This window comes from Giraffa tippelskirchi, chromosome 12 (genome assembly GCF_054371585.1).
Source record: "Giraffa tippelskirchi isolate mGirTip1 chromosome 12, T2T-mGirTip1v1.2.pri, whole genome shotgun sequence".
NCBI classification, from domain to species: Eukaryota; Metazoa; Chordata; class Mammalia; order Artiodactyla; family Giraffidae; genus Giraffa; species Giraffa tippelskirchi.
This window is the reverse complement of record NC_137286.1, coordinates 39,209,694-39,233,437: the sequence shown is the minus strand read 5'-3', so window position 1 is coordinate 39,233,437 and position 23,744 is coordinate 39,209,694. Positions and strand designations below refer to the sequence as shown.

The 23,744-nt window shown below is 43.9% G+C and overlaps 1 protein-coding gene across 21 annotated transcripts in view; it reads right to left on the bottom strand.

The window, feature by feature from the left end:
* LOC145528352 (uncharacterized) overlaps nt 1–23,744 on the bottom strand; it is a 100,814-nt gene that overhangs the window by 69,790 nt on the left and 7,280 nt on the right. For 6 of the 21 annotated variants that reach the window (XM_081546658.1, XM_081546653.1, XM_081546656.1 and 3 more), the window contains 5 exons: nt 19,842–19,911; nt 9,190–9,331; nt 2,651–2,722; nt 1,617–1,726; nt 894–1,074 (listed from right to left, as the gene is read on the bottom strand). In XM_081546658.1, coding sequence (XP_081402784.1) covers nt 1,035–1,074; nt 1,617–1,726; nt 2,651–2,722; nt 9,190–9,331; nt 19,842–19,846 — 369 coding nt within the window. In that variant the 5' untranslated portion in view covers nt 19,847–19,911 and the 3' untranslated portion in view covers nt 894–1,034. Of the gene's footprint in view, nt 1–893; nt 1,075–1,616; nt 1,842–2,650; nt 2,723–7,746; nt 7,996–9,189; nt 9,332–19,841; nt 19,912–20,904; nt 21,318–23,744 lie in introns of all 21 variants that reach the window. The other 15 variants (XR_014070327.1, XR_014070332.1, XR_014070326.1 and 12 more) reach the window with 11 other exon arrangements.

The window sequence follows — 23,744 nt, the reverse complement described above, 5'->3', positions numbered from 1 at the left end:
ATCTATAAATTCATACCAATGAACTAATGAACAATACAGTAACAGACTCACAGGCTAAGAAAGCCAAATTATGATTATCAAAACAAAGTTAGAAGGGAGGGGTAAATTAAGAGTTTGGAATGAAAATATACACACTGATATACATCAAGTCGATAATGAAAAAGGACCTATGGAATAGAACAGGCAACTCTACTGAAAAAGATAGTAACATCCTCCATGAGGCAAAAATCAGTAAAAGGATAGATACATGTCTATATATAACTGAATGAAGTTCATAAATACCTAAAACAAACAAAACACCGGAAATCAACTAGGCTCCAATATAAAATAATAATTAAATTACAAATTAAATTACCTGAGCTCGGTCTAGGGGACACCAGACAGTGGTGACCCCTATGATTAGATATGGGATATGCTATATTAATATGACACTATCAAAGGTTTTCACTCAACAGAACACAGAGCAGCAACCCGCCTGACCTCATGTGAATGTGACGATGAAGAGAAGGAAAACGACCACAGGTTAATCAGGGAAACACCCTCAATTCAGATGTTGGGAATCTCCGAGGGGACAGGACACACTGCAGGTAAACAGCAGATATGTGGTCCCCGGGTACACAGGATCCTGACCCACGTGGATGGTGTGAGACCCACATAATCCCCAGACCCTGCACCTGGGGTAGCACAGCCCTTGGTTAGGACCCCAGGTCTCTGCTGGTTGGGCCCCTAAGGTGGAAACGAGTGGGTTCCTGTAACCCCCTGGGATGGTAGAAAGGAGTGTGAGCTTGGTCTCTTCTCCCGACGCTTTTCCCAGAGAAGTCCTCCTCTCTTCCCTTTGGTTCTGTGTTATATTAACAGTTTTTACAGCTGTCATGATGATGTGAACACACTACCTTGGTTCTGGCAGGCTCGGTCCTTTCTTGTTCCACTGGGGCGTTGAGAAAACACGCCAGACGCAGGGTTGGGAGAGGAGGGGCAGGTCTGCTCTCTGCTGAGGAGGGACGGTCGACTGGAAGGAGATCACAGCAGCAACCTCACCTGCTGCCCATCGGCTTTTTGCCTGATCCGTGTGCCCTGCAATCAATTCACCAGGTGAACCTGCCTCCCTACTAAACCTGAACGTGCTGACAAATTGGAATAATTACCAGGTGGCCACCTGAGGGGTTCCCAGGAGCCCCAGGGAGGGTGAACCTAGCAGGGGTAAAGAGGCAAACAGGCACAGACCTGTATAAAGTGAACACTGTAAAGCATGAATTCCTAAACACCAGTGATGCTCTCATGTATTCTTCCCTTTTTCTTAGTTGTGTATGTGTGTGTCTCCCATACACGTGATCCTGAGCCATGCAGATGGGGTGAGACTCATACGGTCCCCAGACCCCCTACCTGGGGTCACATGTCCCCTCAGTCAGGACAAGGAAACCATGGCTGTGGTCATAGGGCCCCCAATGTGTAAACAAGCTAGGTCTCTGGGACCCCCTGGGATCCTAGAAAGAAGTGTAGGGTCCGTCTCCTCTCCCCACAATTGTCCCTGAGAAGTCAGGCCCCTCCTGCTTTCACTTTGGTACCATATGACTTTTTGCTGGTTTGAAAGCTCATGCTAGAGGTGAACACACTACCTTGGTTCTGGAAGGCTCTGTCTTTCTTGTCCCGCTGAGGTGCTGAGAAAACAGGAGAGCTGGGCTGAAAGACGAGGGGCAGCTCTGTTCTCTTCGGAGGAGAGAGTCAACTGGAAGGAGAGCACAGCCGCAGCCTCACCTGCTGCCCGTTGGCTTTTTGTCCGATCCCTGTGCCCTGGAACCAATTCACCAGGTGAACCTGCCTCCCTACTCAACCTGAATGTGCTGCAAAATTGAAATGATTACCAGGTGGCCCACCTGAGGGGTCTGCAGGAGTCCCAGGGAAGGTGAACCTGGCAGGGGGAAAGACTAAGAGTCCTATTGCAGCACTGACCCCCGGGAGGGCCATGGAACCCCGCTCAGAGAAGAGCATGATTACCCAGAGAAGCCCACCTCAGCCCCAGACCCCACACATCTGAGCACTGACATTCAGACGCAGGCCCAGAATTTTCCAGGAAAGAGGCCAGGCCAGCTCTGTACTCAGGTCTCCTTGTCTTAGTGCACACAGAATAGGGTCAGGTCTAAATGTTCTCATTGCAGAAACCACACGGTCTTGTCTAAACATAATCAGTGTAGACAGGACTTGAAAAGTGAAATGAAAATATTATCATGTCTGACACTTGTGACCCAATGGACTGTAGCCTGCCGGACTCTTCTGTCCATTGGTAGTTGGTAACCATTCACTTCGCCAGGTGATCCTTCCAACTCAGGGATCAAACCTGGGTCTCCTGCATTGCAGGCAGATTCTTTTCCATCTGAGCCACAAGGGAACCCCCAGACAGGAATTGGAGCGGTCTCAATCTACCATGTAGACAGAACTGGGTCAGGTTTAAACTAGCTTAAAGCTGCTCTCCTAGGAGGCACAGGCCATACACATGCAGGGTCTCTCATCGTTGGACGGGGGTTTCACCCTCGTGTGGGAACTAGGATGTACATTTCTTAAAGAAATCATCAATGGGTTCCACACATCACCCACATCAGGAATTGAAAGAACCTTTGTCATTAAACGTTTCAACAGGCAAAACAAAACTTACAAATTTCTGTGGCCCCATGATGGTCTGGATCCTGGGGAGGGCCAAGATATTCTTAGAGTGCAGCCCAGTGTCCTGTAACGACAGACAGGAAGTGGCCTGATTCCGGCATCCCAGGCTTCCAGCAGGAAGCGGTGACACTAGAAGCTTTCTGGAAAAGCTTATTATTTATCAGAGTAAAAATATACTCTTGAAAAAACAAGCATACTAGTTATTATTTGCAACCTAAAATATTCTTAAAAGTTTGGCACCCTGATCTTTGTGGTTCACATTGGTTCCTTTGTGTTCAGATTTTCTGAGTAGAAGCAAGCCATCGTTTCAAATTAGACTCTTCTGTTATTGGTTATTATATGAACGAAAGATCACACTTGAAACCAAATACAAGAAAATTCCTGCAAAAAATGAGTGACTCAAAGAGCCCACAAGCTGCGTGTACTTTGTCTTCTAATAGATTCCTTTCTCTCCTTAAAGAAACCTGAAAAAACTTGGCCCCCTCATTTTTTTGCTTCTCTGTTCAAACTGAGCTAAAATGAAATTGATAATCATATCAACAAGTAAGAGTTTCTGAGTTTTGAGATGTCATACCAGGATAACAGGGGCTGAAGAAAATGGAACATTCCTATGCTGCTGGTAGGCAAACCATATCCTTAAAATAAAGCTTTGTTTCTAATTGTATTTAATTACCACAGTACATGGTTATATGGAGTATGAACCAAGAGTCTAAATATAGCAGACAATGTGTGAAGACAAATTTTATATCCCATATTTGAGAGTAAAAGCTACTTGTTTTTCCAGCAGTCATATATGGATGTGAGAGTTGGACCAAAAAGAAGGTTGAGCAGTGAAGAATTGATGCTTTCGAAATGTGGTGATAGAGAAGACTCTTGAGAGTCCTTTGGACTGAAAGGAGATCAAACCAGTCAATATTAAAGGAAATCAACCCTGTCTATTCATTGGAAGGGCTGATGCTGAAAATAAGCTCCAATATTTTGGCCACCTGATGTGAAGAGCCAACTCAATGGAAAAGAGCCTGATGCTGGGAAAGACTGAGGGCAAGAGGAGAAGGGGACAACAGAGGATTAGATGGTTGGATGGCATCACCAACTCAAAGGACATGAGTTTGAGCAAACTCTGGGAGATGGTGAAGGAAAGGGAAGCCTGGCATACTGCAGTCCATGAGTTCGCAAAGAGTCATACATAACTGAATGACTGAAGAAACATTTGTCATAGCTTGTCTTCCAAGGAGCAAGTATCTTTTAATTTTATGGCTGCCGTCATCATCTGCAGTGATTATGGAGCCCAAGAAAATAAAGTCCGTCACTGTTTCCACTTTTCCCCCATCTATTTGCCATGAAGTTATGGGATCAGATGCCATGATTTTAGTTTTTTGAATGTTGAGTTTAAGCCAGCTTTTTCACTCTTCTCTTTTACCCTCATCAGGAAGCTCTTTAGTTCTTCTTCACTACCTGCCATTAGAGTGGTATCAACTGCATATCTGAGGTTGTTGATATGTCTCCTGACAATCTTGATTCCAGCTTGTGAGTCAACCAGTCCAGCATTTTGCATAATGTACTCTGCATATAAGTTAAGCAGGGTGACAATATACAGCCTTGACGTACTCCTTTCCCAACTTGGAACCAGTCCATTGTTCCATGTCCAGTTCTAATTGTTGCTTTTGACCTGCATACAGGTGTCTCATGAGGCAGGTAAGGTAGTCTGGTATTCCCAACTATTTAAGAATTTTTCTCAATTTGTTTTGATCCACAAAGTCAAAGGCTTTAGTGCTGTCAATGAAGCAAAAGTAGATGTTCTTCTGGAATTCCCTTGTTTTCTTTATGACCCAATGAATGTTGGCAATCTCCAGTTCCTCTGCCTTTTCTAAGCCCAGCTTGTACATCTGGAAGTTCTTGGTTCATATACTGTTGAAGCCTAGCTTGATGGATTTTGCTAGCGTGGGAGATGAGTGCAATTGTGCGGTAGTTTGAACTTTCTTTAGCATTGCCTTTCTTTGGGATTGGAATGAAAACTGACCTTTTCCAGTCCTGTGGCCACTGCTGAGTTTTCCAAATTTGATGGTATATTGAGTGCAACACTTTAACAGCATCATCTTTTAGGATCTGAAGTAGCTCAGCTGGAATTCCATCACCTCCACTAGCTTTGTTCATAGTAATCCTTCCTAAGACCCACTTGACTTCACATTCCAGAATGTCTGGCTCTAGGTGAGTGACAACACCATTGTGGTTATCCAAGTTGTTAAGATCTTTTTTGTATTATAGTTCTTCTGTGTATCCTTGCCACTTCTTCTTAATATCTTCTGCTTCTGTTAGGTCCTTGACATTTCTTTCCTTTATTGTGCCTGTCTTTGCATGAAATGTTCCCTTGGTATCTCCAATTTTCTTAAAGAGATCTCTAGCCTGTCCCATTCTATTGTTTTCCTCTATTTCTTTGCATTGTTCACTAATGAAGGCTTTCTTATCTCTCCTTGCTATTCTCTGGAACTCTGCATTCAGTTAAGTGTATCTTATCCTTTCTCCTTTGCCTTTCGCTTCTTTCTCTTCTTTTCTCAGGTATTCATAAGGCCTCCTCTGATAACCATGTTGATTTGTTGCATTTCTTTTTCCTTGGGGGTGGTTTTGATCGCTGCCTCTTGTACAGTGTTACGAGCCTCCATGCATAGTTCTTCAGGCACTCTGCCTATCAGCTCTAATCCCTTACATCTATTCGTCACTTCCACTGTATGATCAAGAGGGCTTTGATTTAGGTCATACTTTATGATTATACAGTGGAAGTGAGAAATAGATTTAAGGGACTAGATCTTATAGACAGAGTGCCTGATGAGCTATGGACAGAGGTTCGTGACATTGTACAGGAGACAGGGATCAAGACCATCCCCATGGAAAAGAAATGCAAAAAAGCAAAATGGCTGTCTGAGAAGACCTTACAAATAGCTGGGAAAAGAAGAGAAGCAAAAAGCAAAGGAGAAAAGGAAAGATATTCCCATCTGAATGCAGAGTTCCAAAAAATAGCAAGGAGAGATAAGAAAGCCTTTCTCAGCGATCAATGCAAAGAAATAGAGGAAAACAACAGAATGGGAAAGACTAGAGATCTCTTCAAGAAAATTAGAGATACCAAGGGAACATTTCATGCAAAGATGGTCTTGATAAAGGACAGAAATGGTATGGACCTAACAGAAGCAGAAGATATTAAGAAGAGGTGGCAAGAATACACAGAAGAACTGTACAAAAAACATCTTCATGACCCAGATAATCACGATGGTGTGATCACTCACCTAGAGCCAGACATCCTGGAATGTGAAGTCAAGTGGGCCTTAGGAAGCATCACTATGAACAAAGCTAGTGGAGGTGATGGAATTCCAGTTGAGCTATTTCAAATCCTGAAAGATGATGCTGTGAAAGTGCTGTACTCAATATGCCAGCAAATCTGGAAAACTCAGCAGTGGCCACAGGACTGGAAAACGTCAGTTTTCATTCCAATCCCAAAGAAAGGCAATGACAAAGAATGCTCAAACTACTGCACAATTGTACTCATCTCACACGCTAGTAAAGTAATGCTCAAAATTCTCCAAGCCAGGCTTCAGCAATACATGAACCGTGAACTTCCAGATGTTCAAGCTGGTTTTAGAAAAGGCAGAGGAACCAGAGATCAAATTGCCAACATCCGCTGGATCATCAAAAAAGCAAGAGAGTTCCAGAAAAACATCTATTTCTGCTTTATTGACTATGCCAAAGCCTTTGACTGTGTGAATCACAATAAACTGTGGAAAATTCTGAAAGAGATGGGAGTACCAGACCATCTGACCTGTCTCTTGAGAAACCTGTATGCAGGTCAGGAAGCAACCATTAGAACTGGACATGGAACAGCAGACTGGTTCCAAATAGGAAAAGGAGTCCGTCAAGGCTGTATATTGTCACCCTGCTTATTTAACTTATATGCAGAGTACATCATGAGAAATGCTGGGCTGGAAGAAACACAAGCTGGAATCAAGATTGCTGGGAGAAATATCAATAACCTCAGATATGCAGATGACACCACCCTTATGACAGAAAGTGAAGAAGATCTAAAGAGCCTCTTGATGAAAGTGAAAGAGGAGAGTGAAAAAGTTGGCTTAAAGCTCAACGTTCAGAAAACTAAGATCATGGCATCTGGTCCCATCACTTCATGGAAAATAGATGGGGAAACAGTGGGAACAGTGTCAGACTTTATTTTTTGGGGCTCCAAAATCACTGCTGATGGTGATTGCAGCCATGAAATTAAAAGATGCTTACTCCTTGGAAGGAAGGTTATGGCCAACCTAGATAGCATATTTAAAAGCAGAGACATTACTTTGCCAACAAAAGTCCGTCTAGTCAAGGCTATGGTTTTTCCAGTGGTCATGTATGGATGTGAGAGTTGGACGGTGAAGAAAGCTGAGCGCCGCAGAATTGATGCTTTTGAACTGTGGTGTTGGAGAAGACTCTTGAGAGTCCCTTGGACTGCAAGGAGATCCAACCAGTCCACCCTAAAGGAGATCAGTCCTGGGTGTTCACTGGAAGGACTGATGTTGAAGCTGAAACTCCAATACTTTGGCCACCTCATGCGAAGAATTGACTCATTGAAAAAGACCCTGATGCTGGGAAGGATTGGGGGCAGGAGGAGAAGGGGACAACAGAGGATGAGATGGTTGGATGGCATCACTGACTCGATGGACATGGGTTTGGGTAAACTCCGGGAGTTGGTGATGGACAGGGAGGCCTGGCGTGCTGAGATTCATGGGGTTGCAAAGAGTCCAACACGACTGAGTGACTGAACTGAACTGAACTGAATGACCTAGTGGTTTTCCCTACTTTCTTCAATTTAAGTCTGAATTTGGCAATAAGGAGGTCATGGTCTTGTTTTTGCTGGCTATATAGGGCTTCTCCATCTTTGGATGCAAAGAATATAATCAATCTGATTTCAGTATTGACTATCTGATGTTGTCCATGTGTAGAGCTGTCTCTTGTGTTGTTGGACGAGGATGTTTGCTGTGACCAGTGTGTTTTCTTAACAAAACTCTGTTAGCCTTTGCCCTGCTTCATTTTGTACTCTAAGGCTAAACTTGCCTGTTACTCCAGGTATTTCTCGACTTCTGACTTTTTCATTCCAATCCCCTATGATGAAAAGGACATCTTTTCTCTGATGTTAGTTCTAGAAAGTCTTGTAGGTCTTCACAGAACCGTCCAACTTCAGCTTCTTTGGCATCAGTGGTTGGGACATAGACTTGGATTACTGTGATGTTGAATGGTTTGCCTTGAAAATGAAGTGAGATCATTCTGTCACTTTTCACAGAATGTCAAATGTAATTTTTGACCCTTTAAAACGAATCACATGAAAAGATGTCAATATTGTTAGATATTAGAAATGCAAAACCACAGCAAGTAATCACCTCACACCAGTCAGAGTGGCCATTCTCAGGAACTCTACAAACGATAACCGTCAGTGAAGGTGTGGAGAAAAGGGAATGTTCCTCCCCTAATGCTGGGAATATAAATTGGTAACAGACACTGTGAAGGATAGTGCGATGGTTATTGAGGCAAAAGAACGAGCTTAGAATACTCCTAACACCACACACAAAACAAACTCCAAAGAATATAAAGATCTAGATGTGAGGATGGATCCTATGAAGGCTTAAGGAAAACATAGGCAGGACACACATAGACATAAATCACAGTGAGGTCTTTATGATATACCTCTTAGATGAATGAAAAATAAATCAAAAGTAAGAATAAGGGGCCTAATTAACCATAAAACATTTGTACAGTAAAGGAAACCCTAAATGAAAGACAAACGCAACCCAGAATGGGAAGAAATGTTTGCAAATGAAGATACCCACAAGGAACTCATCTCTGAAACATACAGACAGCTTGTACAGCTCAATATCAAAAACACAAACAACCCAAGACACAAATGGGCCAAACATAGAAATGGGTGTTTCTTGGAGGAAGACATACAGACTGTGATTAGGCACCTGAGGACATTCTCAGCATCACTAATTCTTACACAAACACAAAGCAAATCCAACAAGGTATCACCTCACATAGGTCAGAATGGCCATCTCAAAATATGTTCGAAAATAAATGCTAGAGACGGTGTGGAGAAAAGAGAATGCTCCTGCACTGTGGTTAGAAATGTACAATGGAGGTCCACTAGGGAGAACAGTATGGAGGTTCTTAAAAAACAAAATAGAGAAGGACCTTTAGACTCGGCAATCCTATGCCTGGGTATACATCCAGAGAAAACCAACATTTTAAAAGACACGGGTACACCTGTCATCTGTAGCCCACTAGACTCCTCTGTCCCTGGCAAGAATACTGGAGTGGGTTGCCATACCCTCCTCCAGGGAATCTTTCCAACCCAGGTCTCCTGCATTGCAGGCAGATTTTTACTGTCTGAGCCACCAGGTAAGCCCCAATTCCACTATACACGACAGTGCAAATTAGAGGATAAAAACAAAAAAAGAAAAGAAAAAACAAAAACTGAGTCTGTTCCCCTCATCCCATGGTTACCTTGGCTGGTTTCACATCTCTGGAGACTGGGCAGGCGTGGCTCCCAAGGTGGATTGTTGTGGGGCTCAGGGTCCCGGGAGAATGTGACAGGCAGGGTATCCCATGATGTTCCTGAAGTGCCTCTTGCCCTCTGCATGAGCCCCTAATCTCCAGATAAAGGTGGGAAAATTAAGAGTTTTGAATTAACATATACACATTGATACATAGCCAATAGATAATCAAAAAGTACCTATTGAATACCACAGGGAAGTTAACAGACTATAATAACCTAGATGTGAAAAAGAACCAGAAAGAGAATAGATAAATATCTATATATAACTGGATTAAGTTCCTTTACTCCTGAAACAAACACCACGTAGGAAATCACCTCTGTTGCAATACTAAATGATAAGAAAATTACAGGACAGAAGGGGTAAAAAAAGTTGTACATGAAGCGATGCTGCCACCTTGTGACCATTGTCAGTAACAACAACTTGAAAAGCTAGGCTGATGGGTAATTAATATTCACCAACCAGGTCCTTGTTTTTAAGCCGCTTAGTGGTGTCCCACTCTTTGTAACCCCATGAAGCAGGGCAAAGGCTAACAGGGAGCTAGGCTTCCCTGTATTTCACTATCTTCTAGAATTTGCCAAAAACTCATGTTCATTGAGTAAGTGATGCCATCCAACCATCTCTTCCTCTATCACCCCCTTCTCATCCTGCCCTTAATCTCTCTCAACTTCAAGGTCTTTTCCGATGATCAGCTCTTTGCACCAGATGGACAAAGTACTGGAGCTCAGGTCAGGATGACCGTCTCAAAACACCTACAAAAATATATGTCTCCTGCATTGGCAGACAGAGTCTTTACCAGTAGCACCACCTGGGATGCCCTATTCCAATATAAAATAACAATGAAAGTACAGGAAAAGGTTAAAAAAAAGAAGAAGAAAAAAGAAAGTGGGGCACGAAGAAATACTGCCGCCTTGTGGCCATATTGGTAACTACAACTATAAAAGTTGTGTCGACTGGTACTTAATATTCACAAGGTCCGGGAGGGGGAGGAGGGTGTAAGTAAACAACAACTGCCTTCCAGGAGTCTCCTAGGGGTGGTCATTGAAAAGAATTCATAACTGGGTAGACCTTCACTAACCCGATTTTAACAAGTACGCTTAAGTCACATCTTAAAAAAAAATCACATGAAAAGATGTCACCATCGCCGAATATTAGGGCGGTGCATTCAATCCTGCAACGAGGTGTCACCCCACATCGGTCAGAATGGACGTTGTCAAGCACTCTACAAAGGTTAATCCCACCAAATGCTGTGGAGAAAAGGGAACCCTCCTCCTCTGATGCTAAAAATGAAAATAGGTGAGCGCCAATATGGAGGATAGCCTGCAGGTTCCTTGAACAATGAAAATGAGAATGAAATAGAACATTCCTCAAGCCATAAACAGAAATCAACTTCAAATAAGATAAAGATCTAAGTGTAAGGATGGATACTATGAAATTCTTGAGGAAATTTATAGGCAGGGAATGCTGTGACATCAATTCCACCAAGTGTTTTTGCGATCCACCTCTCAGAATAATGAAAAATAAACCAAAAGCAAGAAAATGAGGCCAAGTTAATCTTAAAAGCATTTGCATAGCAAAGAAAACCCTAAACAAAAGAGAAAGACAACCCTCGGAATAGGAAAATATATTTGTAATTGAAGATATCCACAAGGAATTAGTGTCCAAAACATAGAAACAGCCCTGTAGCTTAATATCAAAAAGACAAACAACCCAACAAATCAATGGGCCAAAGATCAAAATGGTTATTTCTTACAGGAAGGCATACAGATTGCTATTAGGCATATAAAAAGATGCTCAGCATCACTAATTATTACAGACAGGCCTATCAGAAATCCAGTGAGTATCACCTTACACCGGTGAGACTTGCCATCTCTAAACATCTCCAAAAATAAGTTGGAGAAGGTGTGAAGAGAAGGCACCTTTTCTACATTGTTGCTGGGAATGTGAAATGGTACATGCAATAGGGAAAACACTATGGAGGTTCTTAATAAATATGAACATAAAATACCTGAGGACATAGCAGTCCTACGCCTGGGGATTGATCCAGAGAGAGTCAAAATTTTGAAAGACAGCAGTTTCCCTGTGATCATGGCAGCACTAAGTACCATAGCAAAGACACGGAGCAACCTAGGTGTAGAAGTACAGATGAATGGATAAGGAAGAGAGGGTACATAAACACAAAGCAACATCACTTAGCCATAAAGAAGCAGAGCGTAATGCTATGTCCAGCCTTAGAGAAGAAAGTAGAGATGACCATATCAAGTGAAGTGAGGGACTCGGGGAGATATATTAGCATATGATATTACTTCTAGCTGAAATCTAAAAATGGATACAAATGAACTTCTTTACCAAAGAGAAACAGTCTCACAAACTATGGTCCCCAGAAAAGAAAGGTGTGGGTGAGGGGAAAAGAGCTGTTTCAGTCTAACATAGGGAGGCTAATATTATAAAAAGAAGCCACCAGGAACCACTGTGTAACACAGGAATCCTGTTCGACACTCTGTAATATCCTGCACCAAAGAAGAACACAGAAAAGAACATATGTACATCTCCGTGTAAGTGAATCTAGTTGCTGTAGATCCAAAATGGAAGAAAAAAAAACCCACAACCTTGTCATTCAACTATATACTCCAATTCAAATTAGGGAATAAAAACACAAAAAAGAAAAGAAATAAAGAATGGTGACTCTTGCCCTCAGGCTACAGTGACCTGGCCTGGTGTCACATCCCTGAAGGCTGAGCAGGCTTCGGTCTCAAGACTGGAGGGTCTGGGGCAGAGAGAGGTGGGAGCATGTGGCAGGAAATGTGCTCCCTACGATGGACCTGGAGGGCCTCTTGCTATCTGCATAAGCACCCAATCTCCAGATCCAGGTGGGCCCACCTGCAGAGAAACCACACCTACTTCACCCCCAAAATGGTGGGGCCTCTGGGCTGGAAAAGCTTTGCACGGTCCCCTGTGCACCACATGGGCCATAGGCTGGATTTCCCAACTCCAGCCTCCATCCTTAGCGCTGCCCCACTGACAGATGCTAGCACCCTCTGCAGAGTGGTGTTCCAAAAGTTGGAATGTGTCCTGGAGATAAAGGGTAAGGGGGAGGAGAAAGGAGACCTAAGCTTTGGGTGTTTCTTCTGGCACATTCCCCTTAGTTGACGATCCTGGAGCAGAGTTTTCCATAAGACTCATTGGCTGAGGACCAGAGTTGTGCAGGAAGTAATGCTGTTTCCTCAGGACCGCTTTCCAGAACAACTTTAAAACAGGTGCTGTTGGGCTCTGAATATTCACAAGGCCTGGAGGTCTGTAAATGACATCTGCCCTTTAGTCATGTCTTGATATCAGAAGACATAGGAAAGAAATTCAAACAGGGCCATCTTTCAAGAAGATGATTTCAAGAGGCAAACTGTACTCACGCTGCGCAAGATCAAAAAGTGCCAGGAAAGGGTTTCTGCTCACTAACTACTAAGCCCAGGCAAATCAAAACCACCATGAGAAATCCCCTCACACAGGTCAGAATGGCCACCATCTAAAACATCTACAGAGAATCCGACTGGCAGAGCAGGGAAGCAAAAGGGTATACTCCTACACTCTTGGTGTGGATGTAAATGGATGCAACACCATAAAAAGCAGCAATGTGGTTCCTTATAAACTAAACATCTAGAAACCATATGGTCCGACAATCCCACGTCTGGACTTAGACCCAGAGAAAATCAGAATTCACAATGACCCGCGCACCCTTGTTTTCAGGGCAGCAGGGTTGACAATGGCCAAAAATTAGAATTGTTGCTGGCCAAAATCTTGGCTTTCTCTGCCAGGTGAAGCCAAATAAAAAATATGGAGACAGAGTTTGGAGGAAATAGAAAGGTGGCTTTAATTCTCACCCAGTGAAGCGAGGAACACAGTAGGCTCGTGCCTCAAGAACTGGGCCCCCCATGAGGAGTTTAGGGGCTTATATAAGATGAGGGCTCGCAGTCAGTGATGAGGAACAAAGGTGATAGATAGGATCTTGATTTCTTCCTCTTGCATTGTTTCAAAGACAGTCATAAACTGGCATCAATAACCCAGTAATTGAGTCTGGCAGTTCGGTAGCCTTCTTTCTGACGTGCAACTACAAGGGGAAGGATGTTGTAAGAGTAAACACCAGATAGGGGATGTATTTAGCATAGAGTCTGGAGAAGGCAATGGCACCCCACTCCAGTACTCTTGCCTGGAAAATCCCATGGATGGAGGAGCCTGGTAGGCTGCAGTCCATGGGGTTGCGAAGAGTCGGACATGACTGAGCGACTTCATTTTCACTTTTCACTTTCATGCATTGGAGAAGGAAATGGCAACCCACTCCAGTGTTCTTGCCTGGAGAATCCCAGGGACGGCGGAGCCTGGTGGGCTGCCGTCTATGGGGTCGCACGGAGTCGGACACAACTGAAGCGACTTAGCAGCAGCAGTAGCAGCAAAGGAAAATAGGTGCAAAGTGTAGCTCCTGCGGAGTTAGGGGGCAGAAAAGCAAACTTAGTTACAGACATGCAGAGTTAGGAGCAGTTAAAGTAAAAGAACTAGGAACTTTCAGGCCTGCTCACTGTTTCTTCATCTTCTTTGTTCTTAAGAAAGAGAAATTAAAAAAAATAAACTCATTCCTCCTTTTTTCCTTTTCACTGCAACAAATTCAACCAAGACATCCATCGACAGAAAAACGAGGACCGAGTGGTGCACCTCTCCACTGGACACTACTCAGCCACGAATCAGGGCAGAATAAGGCCATTGACAGCAGCGTGGAGGGACGGAGCGACTACCTTACTGAGTAAAGGAAGTCAGAGAGAGAAAGACACGTATCACAGGGTATCACTGACAGTTGTATTCTTGAAATGAATGCAAATGTTGGATATTACGTGAAACAGACTCACAAACTTAGAAAATAAATTTATGATTACGAAAAAATATCTTAGAATTGAGGGATAATTTAAGATTTTGCTAATAACATATGCTCATTAATATATATCAAACAATATATATATATCATTAATATAGTTGTTTGATATAATCAACTAATCCATTAAATAGTACAGGGCAGCCTATGGAACACATTTTAATCATTTATATGAGAAAGAGAACCCCAAAAAGAACTGATAAACGTCTGTGTCTAAGCGAATCAAGCGCCCATACACCTGAAACAAACACAGTTTCAGAAATCAATTCTACTCCAGAATAAAATAAAATGAATGTCCAGAAAAAGGAAAAATGAAAGTGAAACATGAAGAAATGCTGCTTCTTTGTGCTGTTTTTTGTAACAGCTACTATAAAAGCTGCACTGATTGGCACTTTTTATTCCCAAGGACCTGGGGCTGGAAGTAAACAACTGCCCTCCAGAAGTCCCCTGGGGTGGTCACCAAAAAAGAATTCAAAACTGGGCAGATGTTCAGGGAGCCGATTTCAGCAGGTACCTTTAACTCACATCCTTTAAGAAAAGTCACATGATGTCAACATCGCTAAATATTAGAGAAATGCAAATCAAAACTACACGAAGGAATCACCTCACACCAGTCAGAGCGACCATTGTTAAACACTCCACCAACGTTAAATGCTGCTGACGCTGTGGAGGAAAGGGAACCCTCCTCCTCTGCTGCTGGAAATACAAATTGGTGACAGCCACTCTGGAGGACAGTGTGCTGGTCATCTCTGACGTGCCCAGCACTACGTGGCAGTGAGTGGTAGCTGGAAGCAGGGTCTTAATTTCCCAGACTGGGAGTCCTGACCACTGGACCACAGGAGCCAGCAGTCAGGGCTAAGGTCCCTTGTCTTGCCTGCCTAGTCAAGAATGAATTCAAGTGAGAAGGCAGAAGGTAAAGTGTAAAGTAAAAAGTTTACTGAAAAAAAAGTACACATGGAAAGGTGCACAGGTGAGCTCAGTGAGAGTTGTGCTTTTGGAAGTGTATATCCTTTATAAGAGGCCAGTTATCCGGGTCTTTGTCTTCCCTCAGGCCAATCATCTTGCTTTGTGACCTTTGTAACACTGCCCCCGCCACCCGCCACCACCGGTTAATTTGTCTCAGGACCCTCCCCTGGGGTGCACACACAAACCTTAGCCAAGATGGATATTGAAGTGGGAGGCTTCTGGGAGGAGCAAGACTCTTTATGGCCTGGAATTATCCTCTGACTTTTGACTCCAAGGAGCCTCAAGGCAGGCACTGCTGGGAAGGGCTGGCCGGCTTATCCAGGTCAGCCAATCTTCACTCATCAGTGGTTCATAGTTGCAGAAAATGGGCCTTGTTGTGCTGACCAGGTGCAAGGAACAGAAGTACGGTCCTGAGGGTCAGGATGGACATGGGGCTGCAGCTCTGGCTTGATTTCTAATAATTTTTTCTGACCCATGGTGCTGGTGCTAAGTCGCTTCAGTCGTGTCCGACTCTGTGCGACCCCATAGACGGCAGCCCACCAGGCTCCGCCGTCCTTGGGATTCTCCAGGCAAGAACACTGGAGTGGGTTGCCATTTCCTTCTCCAATGGATGAAAGGGAAAAGTGAAAGTGAAGTCGCTCAGTCATGTCTGACTCTTCGCGACCCCATGGACTTCAGCCTACCAGGCTCCTCCGTCCGTGGGATTTTCCAGGCAAGAGTACTGGAGTGGGGTGCCATTGCCTTCTCTGACCCATGAGTGGGAGAGAATTTCAAGAAGACCTCCTAAGGAGATGAACCCCCGAGTGAGGTGGGTGGAGACAGGGGCCCAGTGCCTGGGAGCAGTGGAAACCTCTAGAAGACCCAGTGGAGGGAGGGCGCATAGAGTGAAGCCCAGGGTCACTGACCTGTCCAAGAGTGTTAGTTAGTCCAGATCCTGCTCTGAGGTGCTCAGGGCCAACTCTGACCAGGAAGAGGGCTGGGGGTGCTCTGCAACGAGGGCTCTGTGCATAGTTCCTGTGTGCTGAGTCCTGCCCAGACAGGCCCCCTGCCCTGGGAGGGGTCTGCCCATGTGAGGCCCATGCCCTGGGAAGCGTGTGTGAACAGGCTACCTCTCTTTGAAGCTGGCACAGAGTTGCTTAGGATGCAGATTAAAATCAGCCGAGGGTAGAGGTCGGGAGCAGGGTCAGGGGTCCGCTGGGTGTGGACATGCAGAAGTCCAAGCTTGCTATGCTCCCCGCAAGGAATACAACTGCATTCTGAGGGCTGGCTGACCAAGAAGATGGCTAATTAATATCTCCAAACAACCATCTTCTCGGGGCCTGGATGCCAGGTTCTTTTATGAATTAGAGATGGAGGAGGTAAGGAAACAAACTAAAAAGGCTGTTAATCTTGCAAGTATCTTGTAGAACAAGAGCAAGCCTTAAGCAGGGAATGTGTTAATTTCTTCCTTCATGCTATCCACAGGTGGACAGGGTTCTGAACAAAGGCACTTTAGTTTAACAGTCAGGCAGAGGGGCAGGATTCTCTGAGGCAGGCCATTATGTGTGATTATAGTAACAAAAGTAACAGAGAGCAAGTCTAAGACACGGTTCCAACAGCGAGTCAGGACTGGCTTACTCCTGAACATCCTAAAGTGCAAGCTTTCTTGAGGTCCTCCCATTGCCCTTCCCCTCCCTTAGCACCTGGTACCACTCACCCACCTCCTGTCTCTGGGTTTGCCTGTTCTGGATGTTTCTTTTAAATGGAACCATATAGTTTGTGGTTATTCTGGGCTGGATGTTGGTGTCCCTCTAAAATTCACATGTTGAAACCTAACCCCCAAGGTGATGGTGTGAGGAGGGGGTGCCTTGAGGAGGTGATGAGGTCATGAGAGTAGAGACCCCATGAATAGGATTAATACTCTTACAAAAGAGACCCCCAAGGAGCCCCTTCAGCCCTACCTCCTTGTAAGGACACAGTGAAGGCCCCATCCCCCACCAAGAACAGAGCTTCACCAGAACCTGACCATCCTGACACCCTCATCTCAGATGTCTGGCCTCTAGAGCTGTAGGAAATGCATATCTGTTGTTGAAGCCCCCAGCCTTTTATTTTGCTATGGCAGCCGAAGCAGAGTAAGACAGTGCTTACTTTTTCATCTGCTCCGCTTGCTGAGCATTATGTGTTTAAGGTGCATCCACATTGTAGCCTGTGTCAGAGCTTCACTCTTTTTCATGGCTGCATCATATTCCACTGTGAGCATGGACCACATTCTGCTTATCTATTCTTCCACTCATCCACCCATCATCCATCCATCCATTCATCCACCCATCATCCATCCATCCATTCATCCATCCGTCATCCATCCACCCACTCCCCTCCCCTATCCTCTAGTCACCACAAACCCACTTTCATTCTTTGTGGATTTGCCTGTTCTGAATGATTCCTATAAATGGAATCACACACTGTATATCCTTTTGTGTCTCCTCTCACTGAGTGTTCAAGGTTCACCCACATTGTAGCCTGTGTCAGAGTTCTACTCCTTTTCATGGCTGAGTCATGTTCCACTGTGTGGATGGACCTCACTGTGTGCATCAGTTCTCTAATCACTTGTTGATGGTCTCTTGGGTGGTTTCCCCATTTCGGCTGCTGGAAATTGTGCTGTTGTAAACATGTGTGCACAAGTGTTTGGGTTTATACATAACAGTGGAATTGCTCGGTCATGTGCTAACTCCAAGTTTGACATTTTGAGGATCTGCCAGAATGTTTTCCAAAATGGCAGCATCATTTCACATTCCCACCAGTGCCGTTTGAAGGTTCAAACTTCTCTAATTATTGTCTGACTAACACAGACACAAATCTGTATCTGTAATTAATAATCCACAGGGATTATCAGCTTCCTTCCTTCTGCATACACACAGAAATCTCTATCTCTGACCCCTGTACAGATATGTGTATCTCTAAGAGATATTCCACAAGGATTATCTCTGTCCTTCCTCCTATACACAGAAACTGCATGTGAGATAGATAATCCACAAGGATTTAATGCTCAGCACCTTGCTCGACCTTCTGCAATAAGCTCTGTGGCAAAAGAATCCAAAAAAGAGCAAATACACTCCCTATACATACGTCCTCCCTGAACCAGGTGGCTGTATACTGACAACAATCACAACATTGCCAATCAATTATACTGCAAGGTAGCATCAACAAGATGTTAAAGAAAAGGAAAGAAAAGCAGAGCCTACTCTATTATCTCTGACCTCCCTGACTTGGGATGCTATCTCATCCTGGGAGGCTGAGCAGGCTTGGGTCCTACTGCTGGACTGGGGTGGGGTTGACACAGCCTGGCACAGTACCCTTCAGTGAACCCTTTTTAAAAGCCTACTGTCTGCTGTGTTCTGGTGGGACAAGAGTCCCAAATGGGATCAAGGGCTGGAGGACCTTGGGGGCAATAAACGCCTAGCCTCCATGTCTCCTGGTGCTGGGGTTCCCAACTCAAGCCCCCTTCCTGAGAACCCTCAGCAGGCTGCTGTGGCTGCGGATGGGACAGTGTGAACAGGGCTGTGGAGCTTTAGGGGTGAGAAGTACTGAGCCACCAGCCCTTAGGTGTTTGGTCAGGAACAGTCCACTCCAGTTCACATCCCAGGAAGCCAACTTTCTCTAGGCTCTCGTTACCAGAGGGTCCAGAGGCAGGTGTGAAAAACGGCTGCCCCCTTGCAGACATTTCCTCTAACTTCAAATCGACCACCAGGGCTTACTGGCACCTTCAATTCAGAAAGCCTAGTGTGCTGTTCATAACAGCTAACCTCAAGAAATGTCCTGGGGCAGGTATTGCTGAAATAAATTCCAATCACAACCTACTTTCTAGAAGCCACTTGGCACAGGTAAATTTTCCTTATACAATTTGAGGAAAAAAAGAAAATAAACAAACAAAAAAATCCATATCTCCACCATAGAAGAAGACAGCATCTGTAATTACTTCAGGAATGACAATCAAAATGACAACTCAAATGAGAACTCAAATCCCACCAGTCAGAAGGTGGAAAAATGTACTCTATGCAGAGTACATCATGTGAAAATGCCAGCCTGGATGAAGCACAAGATGGAATCAAGATTGCTGTCAGAAATATCAGTAACCTCAGAAATGCATATGACACAACCCTAATGAAAGAAAGCAAAGAGGAACTAAGCCTCTTGATGAAGGTGAAGGAGCATGAAAAAGCTGGCTTAAAACTCAACATGCAAAAAAACAAGGATCATGGCATCCGGTCCCATCACTTATTGGCAAATAGAGGGGGAAAAATGGAAAGAGTGACAGATTTTATTTTGAGGGGGCTCCAAAATCACCGCAGATGTGACTATAGCCATGAAATTAAAAGATGTCTGCTGCTTGGAAGAAAAGCTATGGCAAACCTAGACAGCATATTAAAAAATAGGGACATTACTTGGCCAACAAAGGTCTGTATAGTCAAAGCTATGGTTTTTCCAGTAGTCATGTATGGATGTGAGAGTTGAACCTGGCTTGCTGTAGTCCACGCGGTCACAAAGAGTTGGACGTGACTGAGGGACTGACCAACCAAGGGAATCCCTCTTGGCTCATTAAAGTAGTGTAGTAATGTCAAATCTTACTTTAATCACATAAATGTCCATTCTATTTATCCCATTTCAAATAACCATCCAAAAATTTTTAAAAATTTATATATTTGAGGCAAATATATTCTTTTATTTTTTTTAAGAAAACTTACCTCATGGAAATAACAGCTAGATTTTCCTTCTAGATTTTTTTCTGCTGATATTCTTAATCGTTATTAGCATCTGTAAGAGACATTGAGGGGAAGATCACAGTGAGGCTTCCCACACCAGTTTTTCTTGTTCTCAGGTTAACTTAACTTCGGTTTGATAGGTATGGAAAAAAACAATTGTTTACAAGGAAAAGGCTCTAGATTTAAGAATTTGTTAGTTTCTCTAATTTTAGAAGGATCCATCACTTGGTCGCTAATAAATTACAAAAGGACTTCTTATAGGCCTAACTGGAACAAACGCACAATAGAACAATTTAGGTAGATCAGATAGAACAGTTACATTTCAAAAACACAGAGAAATGTAAATTTCCCCTTTAGAGGTCTTTGTTTAAAGTTACCAAGCCAGCTTTTTTCTTTTTTTTTCTCATCACCATAATTAATTACATCAGTTCAGTTTAGTTGCTCAGTCATGTTCCACTCTTTGCGACCCCATGGACTAGCAGGATGCCAGGCTTCCCTGTCCATTACCAACTCCCAGAGCCTACTCAAACTCATGTCCATCACATCAGTAATTAATTACATAGGCAACAAAATAGAGCTCCCTGGAAAAAATATATATATTTTTACATGTGATCATCTTTAACTTCCAATTAAGTAGATATTTGTCATAATTATAGGTTGACCAGTCATCTAGGATTTTCCCTAGGGGACTCTGAGATAGAACTTTAGAGGAAGTACTTCCCATTCTAGCTTGAGCACTTAGTGTCAGAAGTCTGTGTGCACAAACCAAAGTAAACAAACCAAATCAAACCACGCTAGTGGGAAGTCACCAAAAACAAAGCAAATGGCAAAGAGATGCACAGAAATCCAAAAACCAAATGGCAAGACCACCCCAGAAGTGACTTCCAAGTATCATCAAGCTTGGGATGCTTCTCCAAAGCGGCACCTCACAAACTGGGCCCACTCCTTCCATAGGGGAGAAACCCCCAAACTGGAACTGCATCAGTTCCCCAAATGGAAAACTTCAGGCCTCGAGAGGCCTCGAGGTACACCTCAGGGGACTTACCAAAATGCTAGCAGGTGTCGAGTCGATGTACCAGATGCCATCTTCCTGATCCGTCAGTTTTTAGTGTTTCTCAGAGTGGAAGTTTAGGCTGGTGCAGACAAGAGAAGAAAAAGGTGTCCTCCAGATGAAAGAGATTTTTGGCAGCTGCAAAGGGTAACCTCTCTCCCATTCTCTGTCACAGCCCAGAGTTCCGAAGTTGAGTCAGCGGTCAGGTCTGATGCAGCACAGCATTAGAGAAATCCGTTAGCCTTCTGCTCCCCCAAAGGAAGCTGGCGTGGGGAGAGATCCTGAGCTTTCCATCAAGCCAAGGGTCCCTGCAGGGTCGCCTGCCCATGATCAGATCCCAGACGAACCCATCAAATTGCTACTGGCCAAAATCTTGCCTTTCTCTGCCCACCAAAGCTGAATAAAAACTATGAGGAAATAGAAAGGTGGTTTGTATTCTCAGTCGGCAGAGAGGGGAACAGAAGGCTCATGCCTCAAGAACTGTGCCCACCCTCCATGAGGAGTCTAGGGGTTTATCTAAGGCAAGGGGTGGCAGCCAGGAGTCCGTGAGGAACAAAGGTGATAGGATCTTGATTTTTTTCCTCTTGCACTGTTTCAAAGACCATCAGAGACTGGCATCAGTGACCCAGTGATTGAGTCTGGCCAGTAATTGAATTTATCTAAGATTTTGTAGCAGAAGGTATGGTTAAAGTGGGTCGAAAATGAGACCACAAACCCCAGTCCTGATCCAAAATTAGTCTCAGGCTATGAATGACAGCTTTTTGTCTCACAGTTTTAAAACACTCAGTTCAGTTCAGCCGCTCAGTCGTGTCTGACTCTTTGTGACCCCATGGACTGCAGCATGCCAAGCTTCCCTGTCCATCACCAACTCCCAGAGCTTGCTCAAATTCATGTCCATCAAGTTGTTGATGCCATCCAACCATCTCATCCTCTGTCGTCTCCTTCTCCTTCTGCCTTCAGTCTTTCCCAGCATCAGGGTCTTTTCCAATGAGTCAGTTCTTCACATCAGGTGGCCAAAGTTTTGCAGCTTCAGTTTCAGTATCAGTCCTTCCAAAGAATATTCAGGACTGATTTCCTTTAGGATGGACTGAGAGTTCCCAAGGGACTCTCAAGAGTCTTTTCCAACACCACAATTCAAAAACATCAATTCTTCGGTGCTCAGCTTTCTTTATAGTTAGATTTCCATAAATTTGAACTTTATGTGAATGAGATTATACAGGATGTACCATTTTAGATCTGGCTTCATTTGGTCATAAATATGTTTGTGGGGCTCATCTCCCATAAATTGCAGATGTTATCAGGTGAAGCTATAACTTGTTTAGTTTTATTTCTTTATCATATTTTATTGTATAAATATATTAAAATTTATTTATCTGTGTTACTTCAGATGGACATTTAGGTTGCTGTCAGATAATATCTATTATAAATAGTACTACCATGAACATCCTTACACGTGTTTTTGGTTTTGAGTTACATGGTAAATCTTCAGCTTTAGTGGGTATTTGCCAAAAGGTTTCCAAAAATTGCTGCACAAGTTTATACTCTTACCAACAGTGTATGAGAGCTCCCTTGGATTCACATCCTGGCAAACATCTTTTACATTATAGCTATTCAAGAATAAGTATGTTATTGTAATCTTAGCGTATGTCTTATTTACTTTTAATATAATTGGAGATATAGTGTTTCATATTTTTTAACATTTGCATATCTTTTTTATGATATGTAGTAATAGGTGGATTAACACATTCATATTTACTGTGATTACAGTTATGTTCGAACTTTCTTCTGATATCTTATTTTGTGTTTTCTATTCCACTTTGTCTTTTTCTTTTTAAACTTTCTCTTCCTGCCCACAGCAGAATATTTTCATGCTTTGGGGGTGCTATTCAGCATTTTCTTAACACCTTTCCTAAGTTCCTAGGTTTGGAGGAACTTCTCATCCTTGGAGCTCATGTCTTCCCGAGGGAGAAATCAGAAACACACATTTTCAGCCTCCCTTGCATCCAAGGCACATGCATGTGATCAGTCAGACTCCATAAGATTTTATTCAAGGGAGAGAGCTCGAAAAGTAAGTGTCATAGAATCCCTTACAGCCGCAGTACTGGTAGACATCAAGCTTGAACGATGGAGAGCTGGTAGGCCTGTAGCTAGTAGAGCTGAGATTCTAGCATGTGGTCAAGCTGCTGTCTTGACAATAGACTTTTTTTTTGTCTGTTGAACCCACTAAGTAGTAAGACTTCAGAGGCCAGGAGTCAAACTTGGCTGCAGACAGCAGTGGGGATGGCAGTGTTGGAGCGGCATCCAGGCTTCATGGGGGCAGGGGAGCTCTGTCTCAGGATTGCAGCTCCTTGAGGGTCTCCTCTCATACAAACTGCTCAGCTCTCCACTCCCCCTAGCTGGCGTCTGCTGAAGGGCCTGTGATTCCTGGATCTCTGGTTAACCTCCAGGTCTCAGCTCAGTTTGTCCTAGGCCCAGGTCCCCTAGCTGGGTGCACTGTCTGCCTCCCCTAGACCTGCTCCCCCAGGGAGCTTTGTGAAGCCCTTCAGCCTAGGAAGCCCCTCTCCTGTCCTTCTTTCACTGCTGCACATCGAGGCCTGGGGACCCCCTCAGCCGGCAGGTCTCAAGCTTCTGTGTGCATCAGAATCACCTGATGGTGACATGAATGGACATAGAGATCATCATATTGAGTGAGGTAAGTCAGACAGAGAAGGCAAAATAGAGAAGGAGAAATATCCTATGACATCCTTATACACAGAAAAGATACAAATGAATTATTTACAAAACAGAAAGAGACTCACAGACTTAGATAAGGAACTGTGGTTACCAAGGGGGAA